General features: G+C 43.4%; 1 protein-coding gene across 4 annotated transcripts in view; it reads left to right on the top strand.

Moving 5' to 3' along the window:
- The first annotated feature begins 1,893 nt into the window (after window positions 1–1,893).
- The window catches only part of HOATZ (HOATZ cilia and flagella associated protein), a 35,752-nt gene continuing 13,519 nt past the window's right edge, over window positions 1,894–24,126 (top strand). The window contains exons 1-5 of one of the 4 annotated variants that reach the window (XM_084803550.1): window positions 1,894–2,723; window positions 5,533–5,606; window positions 11,134–11,193; window positions 11,667–11,716; window positions 15,874–17,173. In XM_084803550.1, the coding sequence (XP_084659676.1) occupies window positions 2,246–2,723; window positions 5,533–5,606; window positions 11,134–11,193; window positions 11,667–11,716; window positions 15,874–15,940 (729 nt within the window). In that variant the 5' untranslated portion in view covers window positions 1,894–2,245 and the 3' untranslated portion in view covers window positions 15,941–17,173. Of the gene's footprint in view, window positions 2,724–5,532; window positions 5,607–11,133; window positions 11,199–11,666; window positions 11,717–15,873; window positions 17,174–24,126 lie in introns of those variants that run through there. The other 3 variants (XM_084803551.1, XM_084803549.1, XM_084803552.1) reach the window with 3 other exon arrangements.

The raw sequence follows: 24,126 nt of genomic DNA, 5'->3' as shown, positions 1-24,126 counted from the left end.
AGATAAATAACAGCCTCCTACTATCTAAAATAGATAGCTGACTCTGGGAAATAATAGTGAAAAAATCATGGCTAGCTACTTAAAGCAACAGGCTCAACCGGAAGTTGAGGCATAGAAAGGAGCAATTGGTGTTCATCACTGCTAACTCTTTAAAATGACAAGTGTCTTCTGCATTTCCACTACACTCCTCCATCTGAGGTGAGGTGGGCGATGGTCAGTGAATGGGTCTTTTCAGTGAGGGCACCCTGCTCGTGGTGCTCCCTCACTAGGAAGCCTCGCCTGGCACCTATTCTGTTAACACTTCACACCAGGCAAGGACTTTTTTTGTTCTCCAAGGCTTTTAAAGTTCTGTGTCTTATCCTAACTGCTGCTTCATTGCTAGTTTTATTGTGATTACTTTGTTTTTGCTTAGTGTATCATACTGATTTTATTGCACTGATTTTTATCGTCATTTGTAGCGAACTGCACCAGAAGCTGATTGGTTGAATGGCGGTATACAAACATACAAAACAAGTAACACCTGAAAAGCAGTACATAAATGATTCAAATATAAGTACTTTAAAAGTACTTATAAATTAACCCGTCTCTCTTCCAAAGAGCTCAAGTCTCCATAATTGGCTCCCCTTAAACATTTCATCCTCACAACAATCCTGTGAGTTTTTTTCAGTGTGGTAGGCTAAACAGAGAGAGAGAGTGGCTAATGCATTATTTATATGCCCTATCATTTCAGTGACCGTGTCAAACGTACAATGACCATTACAAGTGGGATTTGGGAGGACAGAAGTTTTTTGGGGAGGTTGTAATTTCTCTTCTCTCCAAAATCCACCTTATGCCCCCCATGACTTCGAATTTGTGGATTCCTGTGGAGGCCACAATGGGATGTAGGGTGGCCACTTGTCCTACTTTACAGACGATAGGCTTCTGTTTGCAGGGATGTTGGAGGACAGTCCTCTGTTTGAAAGTGTCCTCTGTTTGAAGGCCTGTCCAGTCCAGATCTGGTTGATTAAAGATAAAGAACCCTAAGAAAGGGGAGTAGCAGGAGCCATGAAGTAGCCCATCAACCGCATCTGGACAGCAGAGAAAACAGACACCCAGTTCACATGATCAGCTTCCTCACTACAGCAAGATGCATTATTAGTCTACTGAAATTATAGTAATTATTTCCACATTTGCATCTATTCATATAAATTAGCACATGGAGGCAAATCTATGTCCTTTCCTGTTTTGGCAATGCATCTCCTCTTTTGGGGGCGATGCATAAGATGGGAGTTACTCCAGCTTTCCCTTCCTCTGTTTGGAGCCACCCTGGCGGCACCACATTCCGTTTCCATTCCAGGTTCCCTTTAATCCAGAGCAGAAGGAGAGAAGGAATTGGGGGCGGGGGTGCGTGTGTGTGTGTGAAATGTCAACAAAACCAAAAGGAGGAAAAGAAAAAAAATGTGGCTGCATAAATTAGTCAATTTCAATGCATGCATATGAAACTTGCATATACATGTATAACACAGCTTTCTAAGAATTATACATAAACTTCAACGTATATATACGTTGAATACTTACATGGATATTTGGTCTGCTTTTGTTGGAGGAGAGAAAGAACGTTGAATACTTACATGGATATTTGGTCTGCTTTTGTTGGAGGAGAGAAAGAACGTGTATTTTAAAAAATGTTGTGAAATGTCAAAACAAAACAACAGAGGAAAAGTGACTGCATTTATCCATTTCAATGCATGCATATAAAACTTGCATATAAACGTATAACACAGCTAAGAATTATACATAAACTTCAACGTATACGTTGAATACTTTACATGGTATTTGGTCTGCTTTTGTTGGAGGAAAGAATGCGTGTGTATTTTAAAAAATGTTGTGAAATGTCAAAACACAACAACAGAGGAAAAGTGACTGCATTTATCAATTTCAATGCATGCATATAAAACTTGCATATACACGTATAACACAGCTAAGAATTATACATCAACTTCAACGTATACGTTGAACACAAAACAACAGAGGAAAAGAAAAGCGGCTGCATAAACTTATCAATTTCAACGCATGCGTATGAATTATACATAAACTTCAACGTCTATGTTGAATACTTGTATGGATATTTGGCCTGCTTTTGCTGAAGGAGAGAAAGGCTGTGTGTGTGTGTGTGTTTTAAATACTACTGTGAAATGTCAACAAAACACAAAAGGGGGGGGACTGTGACTGCGTAAGTTTGACTATCTCGATTTCAGCGACGTATATGAAGCGCGCGGGTGCAAACGGGCTGAGAACTGTACATAAACGTCAGCGCCCGCCTGCGTGGGGCAGGGGACCCCTCGCTGGGGCATTCGGCCTGCCGCGCCGAGCGAGCCCGAAGGAACGCGCGCGCGCCACGACGGCGGCGGGGACAGGGGCGGGGGCAGAGGGGCGGGGGCGGCCCCCCCGCGGCCCGGGCGCCATGGAGACGGCGCGCAGCGAGGCGAGGCCTGAGGCGCCTTCGCCGCCTCCGACGGCCGCGATGGCGGCGCCCCCGGGCGCGGCGGCGCCGCTGGTCTTCTCGGGCTGCAGCCAGCACGACGAGGCGCTGGCCAAGTCCTTCTGGAACTCCGCCACCCTCCAGCCGCCGCTCGAGTCCCGCCTGGCCCCGCGCCGGGAGTCGGCCGGCAACAGCGGGCCGAGCTCCAGGAAGGGCTCCGGCGCCGGCGTGCCCGGGCAGCGCTCCTCCGACGCCGAATGCCGTGAGGAAGCCCTCGGCGAGCGCGCGTGCGCCCGGCTCGGCCCCGGCCCGCGGCGGCAGGCTCCCCCCTCAGCCCTGGCCAGCCCCAGCCAGGCGGGGAGCAGCCCGAGGCGTGCCCCTGAGCGCGCGCGGAGAGCGGGGACGCGGCCTCCCTCCGCCCGGGGCCGCCGCTGTGGGAGCGCGGCGCGGCGCGCCTGAGCATGTGCGGGGAGAGCTTCCCTCGCGCGCGCCGGGGAAGGGCCTTCCGCGTGAAGCCTCGCTCCCTGGCCGCCCCGCTCTCTCGAGGATCCGCTGCTGCCCACCCCCGGCCGCTCTTCTCTTCCAACTTCCCCGCATGAGGCGCTTTCCATGTTCCTGAATCCTAAAACTTTGCTTCACCCCCCCCATTTCCCCCAGGGGAGCTGTGAGGCCAGCAGACTTGCAATACTACTACTACTACTAATAATAATTTTAGCAGGTATATCACGTTCAGAGAGAGGGGCCAGATACAAAAAGAGGACAGAGCTCTCGCACCTTTAATAGTTCTGCAGAGGAGGAAGCTTCAGCCGGCGTCGCCTGGTGTTGCGCAAGCCGCACCTGCTGAAATTCCCTCTTCTACACCGTTATTAAAAGTACAGTAGCCCTGGTCTCTTTTGCATCAAAGCGCTTCCTAGAAATGCTTGTGTTAGTAGCCCGTGGAACAAACCTGCAAAGTAGACCACTGGTATTGTCCCTCCGTTGCAGACGCAGAACTCAGAGGGGTTGACAGAGTGTGTGTGGGAGAGAGTGTACCTTGCAGGGTAGAGTTCGTGGGAGTACATGGCAGAGAAGAAATTTGAATTTGGGACTTAGCTACTGTGCTGTATTAGCTCATGCAGCACCACCCCTTATCACCCACACTTCTCTTCAGTGTAACCCTCTTTTCTCATATTAGCCTCTGTCTTGGGGACCACCTCTCTCTTTCACCTTAGGATACATGGCTGTCACCATTACTATTTATTATTATTATTGACATGATTCTCCCCATCCCTTTTTATCCTCACAAAAACCCTGTTAGGTAGGCTAGGTTGATAGAGACCATCTGGTCCAGAGTAACTCCAGAGCTTCATGGCCAGGTCCAATTGGACTCTAGTCACACTGGCTCAACTGGCCCTTGTGTTAGTCCTGAAGTTGCCACCAGCTCATGAGCTCGTGGGGTCTGGGAGAGCATCTCCATGTAAAGTCCTTTTCCTCTGTTAGATGAGGTCCTATTTGTTCTCAGGAGCCTTGTGGGTACCAGAGGCATCCCTGTGTTAAATTGGAAAAGACATCACATCTGCTGGGGATCAGTGTTTCTCTGACTGGTTACTGCCCGTCAGTTACTCCCCACCCCGATTTCTTGGTGGGCACCTGCTCTTCCGGTAAAGCCCTGACAGCAATGTCTTTATTTTCCAGTCAACATTAGAGGATGGCTTAAGTTTGCAAGGATGATTGGAAGTGAATGCAGTCTCTTTGCTCAGGGGAATGATTCTCCAGTCCTTCCCCAGATCCCCATTATTTATGTGGAAAATTGCACTTCTTAGCCACAATGGTCTCTAATATTTACATTTCTAAAAGTCACTTTTTATCAGACTTACAAATAGTTATTTGCCTGGTTGCCTATGGTGGGTAAGAATTGTGTGCAAGTGCCCAGGCAAGGAATCATTAGCCAGTGTGGTGTAGTGGCTAGAGTGTTAGGACTGGGAGCTGGGAGGCCCAGGTTCTAGTCCCCGCTTGGCCATGGAAGCTCACTGGGTGACTTTGGGCCAGTCACAGACTCTCAGCCCAACCTACTTCACAGGGTTGTTGTGGTGAGGATATAAATGCAATAAAAAAATAAAAATTTGCTCTCTTTCCCTTTTTTTCCACAACTGGCCATCAGAGTTATGTGTGGCTCTCAACTGCACGTGCGTGTGGGTACTAATTTCTGGTGTCTTATTTGCAAGGCTGCTTTTACATACTGGAGCACTTGCAGTCTGAGATGTCCATAAACCTAGCAAGGGATGGTGATTTGGGGACAAATGTGAAAAAGGAGGCATTAATCCTACCCTCTGAATCTTTCAGGTACATTTGTAGTGAAAAACAGCTCTTCTGCTTGGCCCTCAAACAATGAACGTAATATATAGTTTAGTTTTAACAAGATATTGATGCAATTTTGAATCCTTGCCAATATTTTTTATAATAGAGCTTGAAGGCAAAGCACTGATGCCTCAGATTCCCCGTAAGAAGGATTCCCTTGCCTCTGGTTTAATACAAGCTAGTAAAAATGAATTCCATTATGCAGGACTGGTAATGGAATGGGGTGGCGGAGCAGATGGCATTGCTACAGACAATATACTGAAAGGGTCACATATTTAAATGGTCCCTGTTGTAAAAACAAAAACCTCCCTGCAGAGGAAAAAATCTGAGCTAGAGCCTTTCACCCTGATGTCCTAGTTTTCTTCATGCAGAGAGTTTCTACATTGGGGAGCATTCAAAAATGGTATCTCACACATCTGGTCTGAAATGAGACAGTACATTCTTCAAAAAATATTCAAGGTAGCTGGCTTGATAAATGAAAAGAAGACACAAAGCAGATTAAACACTGACAGACCTGCCACAACTTATTCTCCTGCATGAGTTCACTAGGCCCCATCCTTCCTCTTGCCACTTCTTCTTTTCCTGTCTGTGGACTAGCATGCCCTCTCGCTGTTCTCATGTTGTTAAACGCCTTAACACCATTTGCTCTGACATTTGTGACTGCTAGTTTGAGCCATTTTGAATTATTCAGTAAAATCTTCTCTCTGTGTTTTACTGTATATTGTTTTATTTAGGAAAAGAAGAAGAGAGGGCCCTAGAAGCTATTGAAGCTGAGAAAAGTGATGTGAAAGAGCAGTACCTAAACAAAGTGAGTTCGGCTCCCCGCCCCTCACAATTGGGTTTAGATCTTTCTTGTTACTATTTAGATTTTCTGGAGGATTATTAGAATGTAGGTATATTGGGCTATATATAAGTAACTATATATTATGCAGCAGATTTGCAGAAACCATTTAGAATGCTGAAATGCAGCCTACCTTTTAGCATCACTCTAGAAGGCTTTCTGTCTGATTTTCTCTTTCAGAGAGGGAATTGAGATAATTAAATTGCACTGTAAATCTGAGAGAGAGGAAGATATACAAGTGCATTGGATTAGAATTATAAATTTGAAAAGAATGAAATGGCCTTGCTTCAACATTTCTACTGCAGCAGTGTTTCAAAGGGGGGAAAAAGTGTTTGGAGCTGTATTCTTGAGCACCACCCTATTCCCCAGACAGTGGTTTGGGGCCAAAAATGTATTTTGTCAGACAAGCCCAACACCACCTAGCAACAAGCACTTCAGAGTTACAGACAGGGCTGTATTAAAAAAAACCCCTAAATTCTGCACCCAGGCTATCTGAGAAAAACTAGCTTCTGCAATTTGTATAATTAATGTGCAAATCTTACTCAGCTACTCCTCTGGATTCAGGGAGTTCAGCAGCCATTGCCTGCACACTCTCAACCATATTGTTACATACACCCCACTTCTGAGCAGTAAGAAGTTTCACAGGTGCCAGCGCTTACCCAGGATTCCTTAGAAGGTCACTGGAGACTTAAGGTGTTTCTGTGATGTAAGGTTTATTTACATGTGTACAGGCTGAGCATAAGATGTTAATCTTAACATGTTAATGTTAACATGAACATGTTCATGTTCATGTTAATGTTAACATGAACATGTTAATGTTCACAGCATTAACACTCCAACAGATTCCTGCTTCCCATCAGATGTACAAGGGAATCCATAGTGCCATAGGATTTTCTGGTGAAAGCAAAGTCAGCTCTTTGCCTGCTTTTCAGATCCAGTTCCAGCACAGTCTGACCTCCTGCTGCACAAAACAAACCTCACCTGCCCCCTCTCTTTATCTAGGACGGGGGAAGAAAGATGAGTCTTCTCTGCCCAGCACCTATGCTTTCTTGTAGCCAGACCATCCTAGTTCCCATTGAAACACATCACCAGAATGTTACCAGCTATCCACTGTCCAATGTCAGGTCGTAAGAGGTATTTCCTCAAGGCACCCACATTGAGAGCTGTACTTACAGAAATCTTGGAGTCAAGGATTACAGAGTTGGAAGGGATTCCAAATCTCTTTGCAGCCATAGGCACTGGGATATAAGGGACCCTTGAAAGGTTATTGACACCAACCCCAAACCAACAACAATATATTTGCTGTCATAAAGGGATAGAAAACGTGCATTTACAAAAAAAATGAAAGCTGAGATTCTCAGGAAGCTGAATTCTGTGCTCATTAAGACATCCAGCACATTCTTCCTTCTCCTGTGGAATTACATTATGCACCCACCCCTGGTTATGGAGTGCACGCATTTGGGCAATTACATACAAACCCTGAAAGGATGGAATGTCTCTCTCTTTTGCATGTAATTCTTAAAAACATTTTGCATTCCCTTGTGAGTGAAATTGTGGTGAAACAGTTTCCAGCCCTTAGTTAAAATCTGGATAGGCTGTCAGGGGACAAATAATATTGCTTGGTGAGAATTTTCTTGCTCAGCAGCTGCCTGTGCGGCATTCCTGCTACATACTATATACAACACTGATTTAGGGTGCAATCCTATGCATGTTTAGACAGAGAAAAAGCCTACAACTCCCAGCATTCCCCAGCCAGCATGGCTGGCTGGGGTGTGCTGGGAGTTGCAGGACTTTTCTCTGTCTAAACATGCATAGGATTGTGCCCTTAGTTTTTAATATGGACCAGTGGATATTGTGTTGGACTTGGCCAAATCACATTTCAGCCACGAAACGACTGAGATTTAATGTTACTGAGAGAATAGCGTTGGCCTTTCTCACAAGAGATTTGAAAAGATAAATTTCAGAGGGGTAGCCGCATTAGTGTGTTGCAGCAAAAACAGCAAAGACTCTTGTGGCACCTTGTTGTTCAGTCGGTCAGTCGTGTCCAACTCTTCGTGACCCCATGGACCATAGCATACCAGGCCTTCCTGTCCTCCGCTCTCTCCTGGAGTGTGCTCAAGTTCATTATGGCACCTTAAGGACTAACAAATTTGTTACCGCATAAGTTTTCATGGACAGGTTTCAATTCAAAGCACATTTATTAGAAAGAAATTACCATTGAAACCAGTTGGTGTTACTTCCAAATAACATGGATTGGGATGCAAAAATATTTTCAGATCAAAAAGGTTGGTTCTTCCGGTATGGAGGTCCAGGCCAAATTTGATGGAATTCTTATGTGTCCAATGTAGGCTGTTGGTTATAAGGAGTCCTCCAAGATCAAAGATGCGGTTCTGGAAATCAAGTTCGAGCACAGAAGCAAAGCAAGACTGGATAGGGAGGAGCAATCAGAAGTTCTAAGTCAGAGCAGTATCTACTCTGTGGCTGTCAGGGGAGGTTTTTATAGCCAGCATGATAGGAAATGGGGAATCAATCCGGCAGCAAAGTCCATTAGACTCTGACAATCAAGGAGAAGAGATGGCTGGCAAAATTCTAAGTAAGCTGTTGTCAAAGGATGTAGGAAGCAAAGGCTGTTTTCTCCTTCAGAAGCAACAGTTATGTCAGTTCTTGGGACCACATCATTTATCATACAGCAGCTGATATAATGGGAATTGACCACAGTTGTATATATCTTGATGGGGAAAAACCATGTTGGCTTTTTACTAATTAGTTCCTGAAGCATGCTTTGGAACTATGCATGTTGTACTGTGGCTCACTGCTGCATTAATTTATCATTAAGCTCGTTGATAGGAGTAAGTAATGTTACTCCCTAGCTAACCCCAATAATGCTACAGTATTGTGCTTAGGCTGCTGTCCTGTAACTAGAGGGTATTTCTGTAGTTTTAATAGACTTTTTCTTCTTTTATTAAAAATAAAAAGCTTTATTATATCAAGCCCAGGAAGGAAGCCAGATACAAGCAGTCATTAGGAGGGTCTGAAAAGCGCTGAGGTTTGCAGCTGTTTCTTGCAAGCCAGCATTGCTACTTATTTAATTAATAACCATATAATGGATTTCATCCAGTAGCATCCATTAAATCTAACTTGTGGAGATTGGATGAACAGGAGAAGTGAGCCTATTCACCGATTATTAAGTTATTTTGTTAAATAATTCTGCAACCAAGAGATGAGCTCAGGATTGTTCAGTTTTGCACATCATAATTCATTGGCAAGTCTGGTTAATTTTGGCTAGGAAATCATTCTATAGAGCTACATGATATATTGATTAGTCAGACCTACTTCTCATGGTGGTTATGATGGGAATGTATTGTAACTTACCCAGAACCTAGGAGAGGATGGTTATAATTCATATATATGTTGTATATAACTTTTGCAAGTCTCAGTTAAACCATAGAAATGAAAGAGAATAAGGACCAAACTAGACCTAATTTAAATGTGTCTTTGCATTTAATGTGCATGTTTTTTTAAATGCAGCCACCAGGGATTGGGGGCTGATTATTATTAGGGATGAAGCAGATGGAGAGGGGAGTTTAATCCTTTCCATCATTGCTATAGGCTTGACAAAATCACTCCTCTGAAACTGTTACTTGCATTGGGAGGAAATCCCCCAACAGTACCACTTGTTTTCTTGATGTCACTTCTTGTTTGGCTCTAGGTAGAATAGAATAATGGACTCAAATCATTGCAAGCGTCTTATTCAAAAAGGGTTTGTGCAAAAATTGAATTTTCTCAAGAGCATGTTCTGTGACTGGTTGAAAGCCAGTGAAACTACATTTGCGGACAAACCTCACAAGAATGAATTTATTTCCCTTCCTCTTGCACTTGAGACGTTTCCAGGCTATTTTGTTTTATGCAAGCAACTGCCAGAACAACATTCTGCTCTGGAAGCACCACTGGGAGAACTATTGTCAGTGTGTATCCTCTGAAATGCAGATCATCAGGGCAGAATAGTGCTCCATGAGAAATCTAAATTCCATCTCAAGCAGAGCAAAACTATTTTTTTTGCCTTGTAAAGGAAATAGAGATTTTTCAGAAGAGCAATTCAGCTTCCCTTTTTCTTTGCCTTAACTTGGCATATACCATCTGGGGTGTGGTAGATTGCAGGGCCAGTGTTTGGCTCAGCTGAGTCTCTAGCTTTCTTCTCCTGATGCAGAAAATAATGCTTTGCGTTTCAGCATACCGGGAGGGTTTGCACATTGCAGCAATCCAGGAAAAACCCCTCTAGGTTTCTGTGAGCGAGCCAGCATGCTAGTTCATATGGTTTGACTTTTCCAACTTGTCTCTTCCTGCCAGTGGGAGTGGCTAAACAAGCCAGGGACTCTCTGCTGACAAGCCAGGATTGAAACCCAAGAATAAAGGCTGGCTCGCTCGGTAGCCTGATGTTTCTAAAAACCTTGCATTGCCATGGCATGCAAACTGAGCCACTGGGTTGGAGCCAGACTGAGTTAGTTGCCCTTAGTTCCCATTGAAATCAATGGGTAGCATCCAGTTGTATCCTAGAACTAGCACTAATAACATTGTGTTAGTGTAAACCAACACGGCAAATTAACTTTTTCCCATTGCATTAATTATGTTGCACAAGCATTAGTTTATACTAGTGGAAGGTCATTAGCTCTAACACTAGGACACTGCATACTACCCAATGCGACAAGTTAAGTTATGACTAATTTGTCCTATTGATTTCAGTGGGACTTACATTCAACTAATTTAGTCTGGATACAGCCCATAACCCTGTAATTCAGGGGGGCAGAACCTCAGGCCTGGCTGCCAGATTTGGTCCTCTGGGGGTCCCAATCTGACTCTCCAGGGTTCCCAAGAAGGCCATGACCCCCTCCTCCAACCACTGATCTTTTGGTAGTTTCCCAGATTTTGTGCATTTCTTTTTCCCACTCTAAAAGGTTGAAATGCCTCTCCTAAGGCTTAGCTACTGGCAGTAAGAGCTTTAAGCTAAAATAGGCTGGTAATTTTGGTATCTTTGGCCCTGCCCACCAGTGGAATGCGACCCCTGAGAGCTCCTCCAAAATGGAATTCAGCACTCAACCTGAAAGAGGTTCTGCCCTCCTGCTGTAATCCTTAACAACAAGTAAGGTCAGAAACTGCAGTATAGAGAGTGTGATTTGACTAAGACCAGTTTGTGAGCTCATAGCAGAGGAGAGATTTGAACGGAGGGCTTCCTGATATATAGCTCATTGTTTTAGCCACTAAAACAATTCCAGCTCTCTCTCAGGTGAGGGACTGGGAGAGTTTGAGGCAGGGGTATCGCTGACACTCATTTGGCTCACCCATCAGTTAAAGACATGTGAAACGGAAACATTGTCTATAGAAATATGTATTGCTCCATATGGGCACTTTCCTACACAGCCAAGTTGAACAAGACCCTATGAAAGAGCCCTAAATTAGTTTCTTTGCAATTAATTATTGCAAACATACTTTTTTGCAGGCCAAGAAGAGAGAGGAAATAATAGCATTGTTGAGGAAACAAAGGGAAGAGAGGATCATGGTGAGGTGGAGTATTATAATTTTCCAAAATTATCTCTTGAGGGCAAATTTTTGGGTTGGTGGGTTTTGTTTTGTTTTGCATGTCATAGTATGCAACATATAACAAGTAATGGTACATATTTTATGTGCAAGTAGTGATATTTTATTTGGCTTTTTTAGTGTCCACAATGTGATAAAAAAAATTCCCTCAAGTGAGTCCAGGCTATTCTGGTTCACCAAAAGATTTGAGGAGGAAGAGGATGGCTTTAAATAGTAGAACTATTTAAAGGTTAGGTAACAACTTGGTGGACAGGGCCTGGCCCAGTTATAAGGAGCAGAATGGTAGCAGGTGTAAACACCTGCCTGGAATAGAGGAAATGGGGAATAAGGAGAAATGAAAACGTGATTAAAACTCAATAAAAATATATTTTTTAAAAACGAGCAGTTTAAATGTGACTTAAGAACTCTTTTTTAAACAAACTATTTATTTCCCAGAAAGAGTCGGTATCTCATCTGCATAAGCCAAAGATCAAAACACAGGAAAGGTAATAAAATGTATAAAGATTTCACCATACTTGTAGCTTTCATTCCTTGTAGTGTAGGCTAAGCATTTTTATAGTTTTGTCGATGTGAAACTTTTCCAATTTCCCTTGCATTCTTGTAACTCTCACATGTTCCAGAGTACAGGATACTAGTGGCAGCAGAGCCAACATTGCTTTCCATGCTTGGGGCTGTTTCTCATAATGTGCAGCAGCATGCGCATGTTAAGAGTTCATGTGGGCCTGTTTCTTTCTGCTCCACAACATCTGCTGTGGCCCACCACAGACTTTCTAAGGTAGTGTTGGCTGAGCCACTGGTTCATTATCTGTAAAATGTGAATAATAGAATAATAGAAAACTATCTCACAAGGGTGTTACGGGTTCAAGTGGGATACAATGCTGAAGTTGGTTACTAGTTCCCAGTTTCTTATTTGCACAAAAGTTCAGAACAGACTTCAATCAGTAAAGTTAATAAAGAACTAAGGTTTATATGCCCTACACCCCAAAATAAGCTTTGGACTATCAAATATCATATATTTCCCTGACTTGGGGGCTGTCCCCTTCAAGACCCACAGCAGTTCTCTCCCATCAAAGCTGCTATTTTTGTGCTTTCCTCATTAATGTGTGATGACCCCAGTTGACAATTACAAATAAGGAACTGGGGGTATACACTCCACAATAAGCTTTGTCCACCACAAATCATATAATCACACCTTCAGGTGAGTGTCCACTACAAGATATAACATGATTTTCAACCATCCTAACATTTTGGGCATGGACACATGGTGCCCCAATATCAATAATAGCCAAAACATGTAGGAATTACTAAGGAACTGGGGTGCACACCTTATTTTAACACTGTTAAAATTTAAAATGGTTTATATAATGAATTTTATTGTTTTATATTGTGAGATGAATTAGGAATACTACAGTCGAAAGGTGGCTAAGAAATACATTTAAATAAATACATACATACATACATACATACATACATAAATATTTTGGCCACCCCAGATCAAATACCCAAATCTCCAGAGAGTGTCCTCTACAAGACAACACAGAATTGCGTCCTGGCCATCAGTTTGTTTGGGTGCAAGACACTGTCAAGAATGGTGCCTTCATACCAATAAAACCCAAAGGATGAAGAAATAAATAATGCAGCTGGTGACGATGGGTCCACTCAGACTTGAACCCTGCTGAACAACTTCCTCTCCAGCATTTAGCGTGACCTCATGAGTGATGGGAATAATGTTCTGTCCCCACCCCCTGTGTGATGGAGTATTTGCAAAAATAAACAAAATCTCAAGGAAGATTCTTACAGGATACCACAAGTATGCAGAAATATATAATTTTTAAAAAGAAACTCTCACATACACATACACCCCCCCCCCATGGGAAGACAGGACATGCAGACACAGCTGTGCATACATGTTTCCATAATACCCTGGCAGCATGAGAGGAGACCATAGGCTCTTTCCACAGTGTGCCTTTCCTTCATCCTCAGCCCTAATGGGGAGAAAGAAATTGGAGCCAAGCTGTACATCCCCCCAATACTTACTCCAAACCTGTTAGGAGGTCTGTCCCCTCTGCATCTTAAATAATCCTTTGTGGAGATTAATTTGGATTGGAAGCACTTTGCTCTCAGATCCCAGTTAACCACCCCCAAAGGGCAGATCCTCTAACTGTTAGGGCTTAAGAACTTAAAGAATTCTAGACAGAAGGGAATATCCCCTCAATTTCCCTCCCCATTTGTCATTTTAAGACTAAAAGGAAAAAGAGTAAAAATCTTCAATGCAAAACGAAATTATCTTATTTCATTATTTTTCTCAACACTGACTAAAAAAATGTACATCTGACAAAATGTTCACCTAATGTACTAGCATTATTATTGGCAGGGCTTAGACTGAGCAATGGGGGAAAGAATATAGCCTTATGAGTTTCAAAGCCACCTCTTTTAAAGACTGCTTCTCTGGAAAAGCTGACTTGGCATCTCACACTCCTTCATTCAGCAATTTCTTTATTTTAATGTGTTAATTGACAGCATATTTCTCAGACACAACAACTTATGACCCATGAGAAAGTGCAGTTCAAACCCAGCTTCTCACAATATTAAAGCCCTTCTTAAAATATTGTCATTCCTTTTCCCCTCAGTTACTGGGCCAAATTCACTTGGACCGCACTCCTATCCAATTTACTAGGGATTAAGTCCCATTGAAATCAGTGAGACTTAGTTCTGAATAAACATACATAGGATTGCACCATTGGACACTTCATTATTGGTGGCCTGAGCACCAACAGTCATATTTCAAATGATTGTGGAATTTTCCCCTACAGTGTTTCCTGATAACTGTTGCTGATAGATGCCATGATAATGTCAGTTTCATAAATGTCTTGGATCAGTGCTTGTCGCCTTTTGGACAGGGAAGGCTGCAATGGTGGATCTCCCTGTAAGCAATGATCGCTACAATGGATGACAGAGAATCCTTTCTTTATTTCAGCTGACTCCCTTAGAGTTCAGCATTTCTTTACCAGGCTGACTTTCTGGGAAACATTCTTCTAAGATCAGTCGCCCCCACCGCCAGCACATAGCCTGCATTCATTTAATGCTGTTTCTGCTCAGAGCCCCAAGCAGCTCCAATCAAATGAACAGAAATGATAGCCCCTTCTACTGTCTTGCTCGTATTCCTTTATATCACCTTCCCCCACCCCCCAATCCAGTTTTTCATCAAACATCGTTTCCATATTCTGTTAATTCCCAATATTGGATGCAGAGAGATACTTGTCTCTCACTGGACATTGGCCCTACCAATGCGCTATGGGAAGTTTGTCAATATGCTAAAGAAAAGTCAGAACAAGATACTGGCTCTCTATCCCCAAACAAAGAAAGCATTCTTTGGGTGCATCCTCATACTAAAGTGTTTGGGAATAAGATCCTTGCATATCGTAGAGAGACAAGTGGAATGGATTTTGTTGCTCAGAAACCTTATCTGCATTTTTCAATTATCCATATGCTGAGGGCTCCTTCCTCTTCATTCTTTCTGTCGCATACTGGACGTTCCTCATAGATGCTCGCTTAGCTGTATCCTCAAGCTAAATATAGCCAAGACTGAACAGTTGACTTCCTGTTAAACACTTTCCCTTCCCTCCAGAGCTCACAGAAGCTGCCTCCCCTTCTTCTCCTTGCCACTTGAGCTCAAAGTGAGGCAAAATGCAAGTGTGCTGCATTCACATGTCTGAGGACTAGCAGTAGTCAGAATGGGGATCATCCCCCTGAAAGTGTGGACTGCAGTTGACCATTGCTCTGATTCGGAATGCTGATCACCCTCAAGTCTGTTTGTGTGGAAGCGCCCTAGCTCTTTCCATCTCACATAACACCAGTGCTTTCTGAAAAATTGGAATCCTCCAAAACTACCAGATATTCTAAAAACCTCTCGCCTCCAGCTTTGGCTTTTTCATTTTGGTCTTGGAAACAGAGACATGGGTTATGTTTAATTTGATTGACAGCAGGAAGTAGGATCAATGGGGCAATGTCCAGTTACCTTTGTGTTGTATAAGCCTTTCTAGGATTTCAGCCACTCTAATAGCTACAACAATAATATTCTGTAAAAAAAGCTAACACTGGAAGCACGTTACTGTCTTCGTATTTATTACATTTGCTGCATGTACCTGCGAATAAATCAGTTTTACCCTGAAGTACTTGTCAATCTGCCATCTTGCTGTACTCAAGTTGAGCTGCATATTCCCCTCTCTTAGATTCTCAGTTAGAGGAAGTTTTATGCAGAGGCGAGGAATCACTTACCTCGTGAGAGAGCAACCAAAGAGTAAAAGATACTGGGTATAATCCAGAGGATGTTGGGCACCTTTAAGCTTCATTGAAATAATTGGAGGTAGTCCTTAAGCATGTTTACCTCCCCCACCCTCAGGACAGTGCAGTTGTCTGCACAGCCAGCTCATTCCTTTCCTCAAATTACAATTGGACACCAACATGCTCAGTCCACTGGGAGGTTTCCTGCACAGTCCCCACTGAAATGAAACTGGACAAGAACATGAGCATGACAGAGCTAAATCCACTTCCCAACAATTGTTCCTGAATTCAGTGGCACTAAACGATCATGTACAGTCACTAACCTGTACCCTTAATTAATGCATTTTCTCTTGTTCAGTTTCAGCAAGGTAAAGATAACTGAATCCGACCATGAGGATCGAGAAAGTGTAAAAGCTTTAACTTGAGCATTTTGGTCAACGTAAATAACTTGGAGAGAGAAGTGTTTGTTCCTTCATAAATCCTATCCTGTTCCTCATCATGTTCTACTTTGGACACTTCAGACACATATGTTCTGTGGGATTCCCTGTCTGATGTTGTCACTAGAGAGCCAGAAGTGCTCTCTGACAAACACTAAAGGTTTCTTCAGTTTAGCTGGTAAATTTCTTGGTCTGTCATGCGAAATAAGATATGGTAGGAAATGTTAAATGCAATAAACTGGTTATGAAACACTAGCGTGCTTTATGCATATTGAAATGGTAATCTTTCTGTGGTTTTTAGAGGTAATATTTCAATCTCTTTCTTGTGCAGAAGAAGGCTCGCCGCCAATAATAAAACCCAGAAGCAGTGTTTATTTGAGGCAAAAATAGTGACCAGGGACCTGGAAACTAAATGTTTAAGGAAATGTCTCTCCACAGAAACAGGAAAACACATGCCCACTAAATCAAGCTAAATACTCCAATTTCTAAGAGCTAGGTTTCATTTATTACAGTTTATATCCTATAGTATTGTGTCTCTGCCATTATGTGCATACTTCCTTTAGAATAAGTGCCATTTAACTCAGTGGGGCTTGCTTCTGAGTAAACATGCATAGGATTGCACAGCATATTAACCAGTTTGCTCTCTATATGATGGCACAAGATAGCCTAGTGAATTCTGCCTAAGAGATTTGCTTAAGTGTTGTAATTCCTCTGGCATTTTGGCATTAATGTGCTGAGATAAATTTGCAAGAACTGAATCCACTCCCTTGTTCTCAGTGTTCAGGAAATGATTCCATGAATCGGCAGAAGAGTTTTTTCATTCTGTCTTTAAAGGGTTTGCTTTAGCAATATTTTACACTCTTAAAATAGTGATAGAGGACACAGGCATGCACATATTTCTGGGTATTGAAGGAGGAACATTAACTATCCATCATTTATAAAGCGTTTTGCACATTGTAAGTCTCTATAATTCTTATATCCTAGAGAGGCTTGTCATTATTCTTTCCAATTCACAGATGGGCAACTGAAGCTATGCCTTTCAGAGGCTGCAATTACATTCTTTTTTTCATTTCTGCAATTAATTAGTTAAAAGGAAGCATTGCGCAATGCTTTTTCATCATAATACCAATCTGCTAAGATCTGTTACAAAGTATGTATTAATGTGAGATGTTTTAAAGTGTCTACATTATTCTTGATAAAAGAAAAAACAGGTGAGCCTTGTAACACTCACTGCCTTTTGTCCTGTCAAAATCAGCAGAATATCAATTAATGATTCTGCTTGTCAGCTTCTGCAGCATGCTCACAGGTCAGGCTTGCATGTGCTTTAGCAGGGGCTGGTGATAAGTGAGTGGCACTAAATATAGCCCCTGTTCATAATTCAGGATCCCGTCTAGAAAATTGCTGACGCCTCTTCCAGGAAATGTGTGGCAGTATTTTAATGTTAGCTTTTTGGAGCCATTAAAGTGCAGCTTTCCAAGAAACTCCTCCTGTGTGAATAGGGAGATGATCAGAATGACTGGTATTCATCATTTTTGCCTCTGCAGTTTCACTAAGATCAAATCCACATCAGTCTCCACAGACAAAACTTTTAGAGCACCTGATATCAATTCAGCCTCAATACTTTTCAGTGAGACAGTTCACACATTTAGCTAACAGTCTTCTAGTGTTGATTACAAGTCATAAGAGATCAAATGATATACATGTATGTGTAAATCAGCCTTGGCAACTACCTTGACCTGCATGGTAATTGGTTGGGGAAGCAACCCTGAAAAATAGCAAAAGGAAGGTGATCTGACTTCCTCCCCAAATTGGAGTGATCCAGATATCTGTATGGATTTGTTACTGGAATTATACCATTGTACAGGCTCCATCTTTTACAAAGCTCTTGCAAACACCAGTTGTTGTGTGCTTGGCCCAACAGCTCAGACCTGTACCTCAGCGAAATGGTCCTCGCTGAAAGTTTATTTAAACTGGGTCCCATAATATAGCCTGTTATTTTAAAGCTCTGGTGCTGTATACAATTAGCAGCTTGAGTCCATTCCTACTTCGTCCTTACTCTGGCATCTAAAAAGTATTTCCAAGCCTGGATGAGCGGAAACTTGGCCAGGAAGCCAGGAAGCAAGTGCACTCCAGCTTCCCAACCTTCAGGAAATAAGCAGGAGAAATGCAAGGTCAGCATTCGGCCACTGGAAGCATTGTGAAGATAACTTTTCACACATGTATTTTCTTCCCTCCTGCTTCCAAAACAGAAACCAGGACGAGGTGTCTTGTTCTGGGGCTTTTTAGATGGCCCCATTCAAGAAGGTAACCATATAAAATAATGTGGGATTGGTTCACCAAACATCCCCATCTTTCAGTGCCTCGGACCACTCAGCAGAACCTGAGTAAACATGCATTGAACAGAGCTGTGTTCCCTCTGCCTCACCTCTGAGTAAACAGAATGAAAAAATCAGAAGTAAAATTGAAAAAAATAAGTATATGGGTTTTACAAAGGTGTTTTTTTTTAATTATTATTAAATTGGCTTTGCCCTTTGCCTCCACCCATAGCCACAGGGGCTTTTCCATCCCTATGGAGATGGCGGGACTGAACCTTTGGAAGGCAGCACATGTAGTCCTCCACTGAGATATGGCTCATCCCTTTGCATGGCTTTAGAGTACATCACAGAGCTACAAAGGACAGTGTCTCTTATCAGAGGGCTGGCAACATAAACAGCCCACAGCTCCAGGCGTCATCTCACTTTTCCCACAATAGCACTCCACTGGCAGGAGAATGTGAGCCTGCCAAAATTCTCCTTTGCCTAGGAAATCTGGTCGCTCTTCAATTCTAGCTGAGGTTGTAATGGTGGGTGAGGAAATGGTGGTCCGTATTCTTCTACTTTCCCAGTACAGTTCCTGCACGGATGCTGTGTTTACGAATTCGTTCCTCCACCAAATGCCGCGGCTTGCCAAATGTACTTCTTTAATCAAATAAACAGCCTGGGCTTGCTGCTGCTTACTGCTCATGGGATTTTTCTTGCCCGAAAGTCACCGCCTTCCTTGCAGCCACCTGCTGTGGACTCTCTTGCAAAGGTCTTCAGGAAAAGGCTGTTGCAACACCTCCGCGTGCTCCAACCCAAGAGGGTTTTTCCCATGCTCCCCCCTTCGGCCCTGCTAGCCCGGTGTGCATTGACCATTGTTATCTGCAATAGAACTCATGAATAGAAGCATCCTGCACTTCTTTCCCCACCCCCTCAGCCACCCTGACACGCCAGAGCCATGTGCCAATCTCTCCACACAGGACCAAACTCTTGGCAAGCGGCTGGGCTCGCATTCCATTCTCCTGGGCTCATCTCTTTGCCAGCCACCCCAGCGAAATTCATAAACTGCTATCTTTTTCTTTTCATATTTCAGCTCCATCAATGTTATCTCCAAGAAAAGTTCAGTTATGTTCATTGTGATGGTTCTCTTTGCAAGGTGTGAAGTGTTAGTAGGGGGGTGCCTTATACTGGCACGTTGATCCTCTACGGCATGAGCGTTGAACCCTATTCTGGCACATTGTTCCTCTACGGCATGAGCGCTGAACCCTATTCTGGCACATTGATCCTCTACGGCATGAGCGCTGAACCCTATTCTGGCACGTTGATCCTCTACGGTATGAGTGTTGAACCCTATTCTGGTGCGTTGATCTTCTACAGCATGAGCGTTGAACGTTGATTTTCCAGGGCAGGAGCACTGAACCCCATTTCAGCACGTTGATTTTCCAGGGCAGGAGTGTTGAGCTGTATTCTAGCATGTTGATCTCCTACAGCAGGAGTGTTGCACCTCAGCCGCCTGGGTCAAACCTAGCTCCCCTGGGTTCACAATTTTGGTATTTTTGGCCCCACCCTCTTTGCCTTCAGCCCCTCCCATCACTGGAACATGGCCCCCAAGATCTTTTCTGAAAGTGAATTCGGCCCTCTGGTTGAAAGAGTTTTCCCACCCCTGGTCTACACTGAATGACAGCTAGTCTCTGTTCTATGGTGTATCTCCGTGATAAAGCTGTATCTCCGTGATAAAGCTATATAAAGCTGTATAAAGCTGTATCTCCATGATAAAGCTGTATAAAGCTCTGTGATAAAGCTGTATCTCCATGATAAAGCTGTATCTCACTGACAGAATGGGATTTTTGTTTTTTAGGGATATACAAGAATGTTATTCTGCTTGCACTCATTCGCATTGCGCTAATGTGTATTAGCACAAGTGCGTATTTGGACAAATCCCCCCAGAAGTAAAAACATAGTCTGCATGTCCGTGGAAAAAGCTGGTCCACTGCAGAATCCACAGGTCAGATTCATAGAAATCCAAACTCATTGGAATCCATTGCGGATTTCTCTGACAGCTCTACTCTCCAGTACCAGCCAAGGGCTTCGTGCAATGCACAGCACTTCAAGGATTCAACCCAGTGCTGGTGGAGTCCCTTTCTCCATGTGGAGCAAGGCAGGGAAATCCATGCCTCTCTCAGCAGGGAGGAAGGCAAAATGGATCATCTGATGTCATCTGGACCACAGAGGGACTGGTGTATGAGTGTGCACAATTTCACCGTCTAGCCAAATCTTATCCTGCAGACCTGACTTATGGAATGCAGTGACACAAGATGTGATGAGAGATGCACTAATGCAGATGGCTTTAATAGGAGATTTGGCAAATTGATGGAGAAGGATAGGTCTATTGCTGGCTGTTAGTCATGATGGATAGACGGGCCCTTCAGGGTCTGGGGCAGCATGCTGCTGAAGACCACTTCCAGGGGAAAAACAAGAACAGGAGAGGGGAGCTGCCTTCATTGTTCTGGTTGCCAGAGGCATCCGGTTGACCACTGTTGGAAACAAGATGCTAGAGTAGGTCAACCTTTGGTCTGATCCAGCTAGGCTGATCTTATGTCCCTACTGGATCATGACTGCAATCCTACATACATTGACAAGGTGGTAAGCCCCACTGAATACAGTGGGGCTTACTTCCAGGTAAACATGCATAGGACTGTGCCTTCACCTCTGACTTCAAACCAGAAGTGATGGTTCTAGGACCTCTTCAAGCTCAATTGAATAGAGAACACTTAATATCTTAATACTATATAACAACAACAACAATGCTAACAAGAACAACAACAACAACATCATGATGATGATGGTAAAAATATGGACTATTGTGACAGCGGCCAAGAAAATGTTAGCAAGAAGCTTGAGGACTAAACATATTGCAGGAAATTAGAATGGCTGATTAAAGCCTGGGACATCATGGATATGAATCAATTGGCACAAGATGTTTCTGTTCACCAGGGGAAAGCTATGCTACGTTCAGTACTGGGGTTTGGTGACCTTTCTGTGATTTGGGGGCAAGCTGGGGGGTGGGGGAGATAAAACAATAAGGCAAGATTAAAAAAAATCCCCCATAATTGTATTTTCCTGTGAAATGTATTAATGATGTCTTAGATCTTTTCATCTGCAAGCATGTAAAAATAAATAAATAAATTCTGGGAACTGTTGTTGAATGTGGGCCTGTGAAAGAGCTCCATGCCTCTGCCAAGGCACAGACACAGTTCCCAAGGCTCCTTTGGGAGAAGGAGTAATTGTTAAACCCAAGTGGTTGAAGTTCAGATGTGCCCTAAGAAAGACAAAGGGAGGAGGAGAAAGAGGAACATCTGCATTACAGCCACCTTCCTACCTGGTGCCTTCCAGAAGTGTTGGATTACAACTCCCATCATCCTCCACCAGCTAGGTTGGGGAAGGCTGCATTAAAAAATTTAAACTGGATCCTGTGTTTTAGACTGGAGCTGAAGGTTGGTCCCAGATCTACAGGGGTGCAGAACATTTTTCAACCCTGAGCCTTTCTACACGAGGCCTTTATCATGTGCTCGTGTTTCCTCACTTACAGTAGTTTGTGAGTCCTTTAGATGATATTGTCATCCTCTAGGGCCTCTCCTGTGCTTTGCAGCATTGGGGGGGGGGGTAGCAAGGAAAGGCTGGTATTATTTGTGAATGGCAGGATAAAGCCTAGTATAATTGTCCAATTCCTCTATACCACAGCGCCACCTACTGCTTATGTAATGGAACATAAAGAAGGGGGGAACAGAAAAAAACACATGTAAGGAGCTGATCTTAATCCTGCAAAGAACCAGGATACAGATGCCTCAGTGAAGTGGTGGGTTAAAAGCCTCATGTAGGAAAGCCCTCTGAAACAGAGGGGGAAACATTCCTCTGGGTGACTCTTGCTCCTCTACCTGACGGATGGGGCAAGGTCTTCTTCATCTTGTTGGTGGAAGGGGGTGCATGAACTTCCCCCAAACCCAGTTACTGGCTAGGGGTGGGCCTCAATATTAGTCAGATGAAAATTGGAACCATTTATGCAACGTAGAAGGAAGGACGGACAGACAGAAGTGGAAGATGAGTATAAGTCTGCCAGAACAGCATGAGTTTTTACCAGGTGTTTCTAAACTCAACAGGATGGAGGGGGAAGAGAATTAAGGAAGGCTGGTGGGGGAATCATCTTCAAAATGTACATTTCTCCTCTGCCCATTTTCATTGGTGACCCTCAAAGCAAGAGGCATGTCTGGCCCTTCTTCTGGTACGCTGTTTGTTGGGAGGGGGGCACAAGTGACGCTGTTTCTGAACTCTGGCGGCAGCTGCCCTGCTCGATTGCACAGGCCGTTTTGGCCTTGTCTTTTCAAAGGCATTATTTTCTCGCCACCTCAGTCTGTAGGAATAGGCTGTCCTGGGTCTCCCTCAAGGCTGGAGCACTCACAACTTATCCTTCTTTCTGCCACAGTCACTGGGCTTGGAACAGCCGGGCTTTTTTTTCTTTTTAATCTGGAGCTTTACAGGCTCAAAAGTCCCTGACAGCTTCGCAGGCAGGCAAGCAGGCAGAGATGCTCCAACTGTAACTTTGAAGAGGCATCATATTCATTTCCCCACAACATCCAAACATAGTACTGCAAAGCCAAAGGCCAGATGGGCTAAAACTCCCATCATCCCCAAACAGCATGATTGGGATGATTGGACTTGTAATTCAACACATCTGGAAAGCACCAGCTTGGCTAGGGCTCAGTGAGAGCAACATGCAACAATTCACAAAGAAAATAGAGACATGCCTGTAACAAATACTACTATTACTGGATTTATGGCCGCCCATCAACACATAGTCACTTGGTTCACTTCTTACAAATCAAGGTTCACTTCTTACTAATCAAGAGAGAGAATAAATAATTAAAATTCAAGATAATACTAGAATTCTTTGCCCTGAGGGGCTCAGTTGGCCCCCTCTCTTACGGTGTTTTGCCATAAGGTAAAACCCTTCCTGTGGCAGGTGTTCATTTTATCAGATACATACATTTTTATCAAATGTTTCTGTTTTATCTGCTGTACCCAGCTCTCTCTGTCTCTGTACACATGTGTGTGTCTACACGGAATTTTATTTTAAAGTTGGTTTAAATTGTTGCTAGCTGCCTTGACTTCTGTGTGAGCACCAGATATAAGTTTTTGTATAAATACAAGACCATTTTTTTAAAACACTCCCATCAGCACTCAAATCCAGTCCAAAAGGATCACTGCCTGAGTGTCCTGTGCCCACCTCCATCTGCAAAGCTTCTTCTCCATCTGTCTTATCACTTACTCTGCAAAAGCCTGTCCTGCACTGTTTTAAAACTGAGGTGTTTGTTCTTCTGGTTTAAAAATATGCTACAAAACCATTGTTGTTCTGCAATCCATTGTCAAAATGAGCTTCACCAGCGTATGAAATGCTAGGTGGTGTGCTGTGTATTCACATCAGTGTGTGTGCATGCGTGTGCATGCACTTCCATGTGTATATGCCTGAGAGTAAAGATGCATCGACCCCTTTGTCCAAACTCAAGAGATGTAATTTCTATAGATCCTGGGAAAAGGGGATAAGGATGTCCAATGTAGCAACTTGGCTTAACAAAACTGTAGCAACATTTTCCTGAAAGGCAATGAAATGCAATAAAATAAAATAAATCAGGTCAAACGGGGCACACCAATTTATCTGGCTCAGTGATCGGAAAACAGGGACCACCCCTAGTAAATAGCAGCAGTTGGAGAATGTGCTATTAAAGAGGCTCTGTATTTATTGCACCACAAAATCCAAATGGATTGTAGCAAAAGCCAAAGGTCATGGCAACCCTCCTGCTACCAAGCCAAATGTCACGGTTG

Source organism: Heloderma suspectum, chromosome 6 (genome assembly GCF_057233095.1).
Source record: "Heloderma suspectum isolate Gila_16-S chromosome 6, 16-S_ref, whole genome shotgun sequence".
Classification (NCBI taxonomy): Eukaryota; Metazoa; Chordata; class Lepidosauria; order Squamata; family Helodermatidae; genus Heloderma; species Heloderma suspectum.
The sequence above is the reverse complement of the archived record's forward strand: the minus strand, read 5'-3'. Positions and strand labels throughout refer to the sequence as shown.